The sequence below is a fragment of the Amphimedon queenslandica genome, unplaced genomic scaffold, assembly GCF_000090795.2.
Source record: "Amphimedon queenslandica unplaced genomic scaffold, v1.1 AMPQUscaffold_11755, whole genome shotgun sequence".
NCBI lineage: Eukaryota > Metazoa > Porifera > Demospongiae > Haplosclerida > Niphatidae > Amphimedon > Amphimedon queenslandica.
The window spans coordinates 9,620-10,681 of NW_003548003.1; the positions used below are offsets into that span (position 1 = coordinate 9,620).

Genomic DNA, 1,062 nt, shown 5'->3' on the forward strand with positions numbered 1-1,062 from the left:
AGATACGTAATGGGGCCAAATGCTGCATGAGCAAATTGATGATCATTAACAACAGTATAGCAAGAAGCTACAACATCATTAACAACCACAGTACCTTCTCTTGTCAGTGGGGCATAAGCACCCTTGATGACTTTGCTAGATGTGCTAACGACTTCAACTGCTTCAATAACATCAGGAGATTTAGCAACAAATATCACGTCACCTTTTTTGACTTGTGAAGCGAATATAGGTACAGATGATGAGATGTCATTTGTTTTACTTGCATGAACAAGGTGGTTTGGTGTGAGTGTCAGCTTGTGATTACCTGATGACTCTATGATAGTATAATTTGCTAGTTTAATATCATCAACATCTAATATCAATATAACTGGACTATAGACTAGTTTATGGTTAGAACTCACAGCTAAAACTTCCATTCCAATTTCAACGTCTTTCATGAGCAATGGACCATTTCTTGTACGCACTACTGCATTTGGAGGAAAGCATTTAATACCACTATCATCACCATCACTTGTTGCAGGTGTTGCTGTTACTGTTATTCTTATTGTTGTGGTCACTGTTGGTGCATTTGTTGCCGTTACTATTGTTGTTGTCAATATTCTTGTTTGTATTGTTGTCCTTGTTATTGTTGACGTTGTTGTTGGTCCCACCTCTGTTGTTGTTTGTGTTACTTGTGATGTCCTTGTCCTTGTTGTTGTTATTGTTGTTGGCCTCGCCTACGCGAGGTATAGGTAGTTGTTGTGTGTGTCTGTCATTCATTCATTCTGTACAAGCGAATTTTGTCTTTAATAAACTATAGGCCTTTTCACACTGGCACAGTTTTCAAGCGCTTTGATGCGCTTTGTTGATACAGCTGAAATAATGCGCATTGATCGTGTTCACACTAGCAGCTGAATTATGTATCATTTTGTGTTCTTGTTGCCATTGGTTTACATTGATCGAAGCGCATCACTTCACATCAATCCACCTCTGGAGGTGAAGTGAGACTGATGCGCATCAATGCGCATTAATTGAAAACCACTCTAGTGTGAACACGATTAATGCGCATCAATGCGCATTACT

At 39.1% G+C, this 1,062-nt stretch overlaps 1 protein-coding gene across 1 annotated transcript in view; it reads right to left on the reverse strand.

The window, feature by feature from the left end:
* Nucleotides 1–416, reverse strand: part of LOC105315112 (indian hedgehog protein-like) — a 764-nt gene extending 348 nt beyond the window's left edge. Inside the window, exon 1 of the mRNA XM_011409630.1 lies at nt 7–416. Within this exon, the coding sequence (XP_011407932.1) occupies nt 7–416 (410 nt within the window). The remainder of the gene's footprint in view (nt 1–6) is intronic.
* Between the last annotated feature and the right edge of the window lie 646 nt (nt 417–1,062).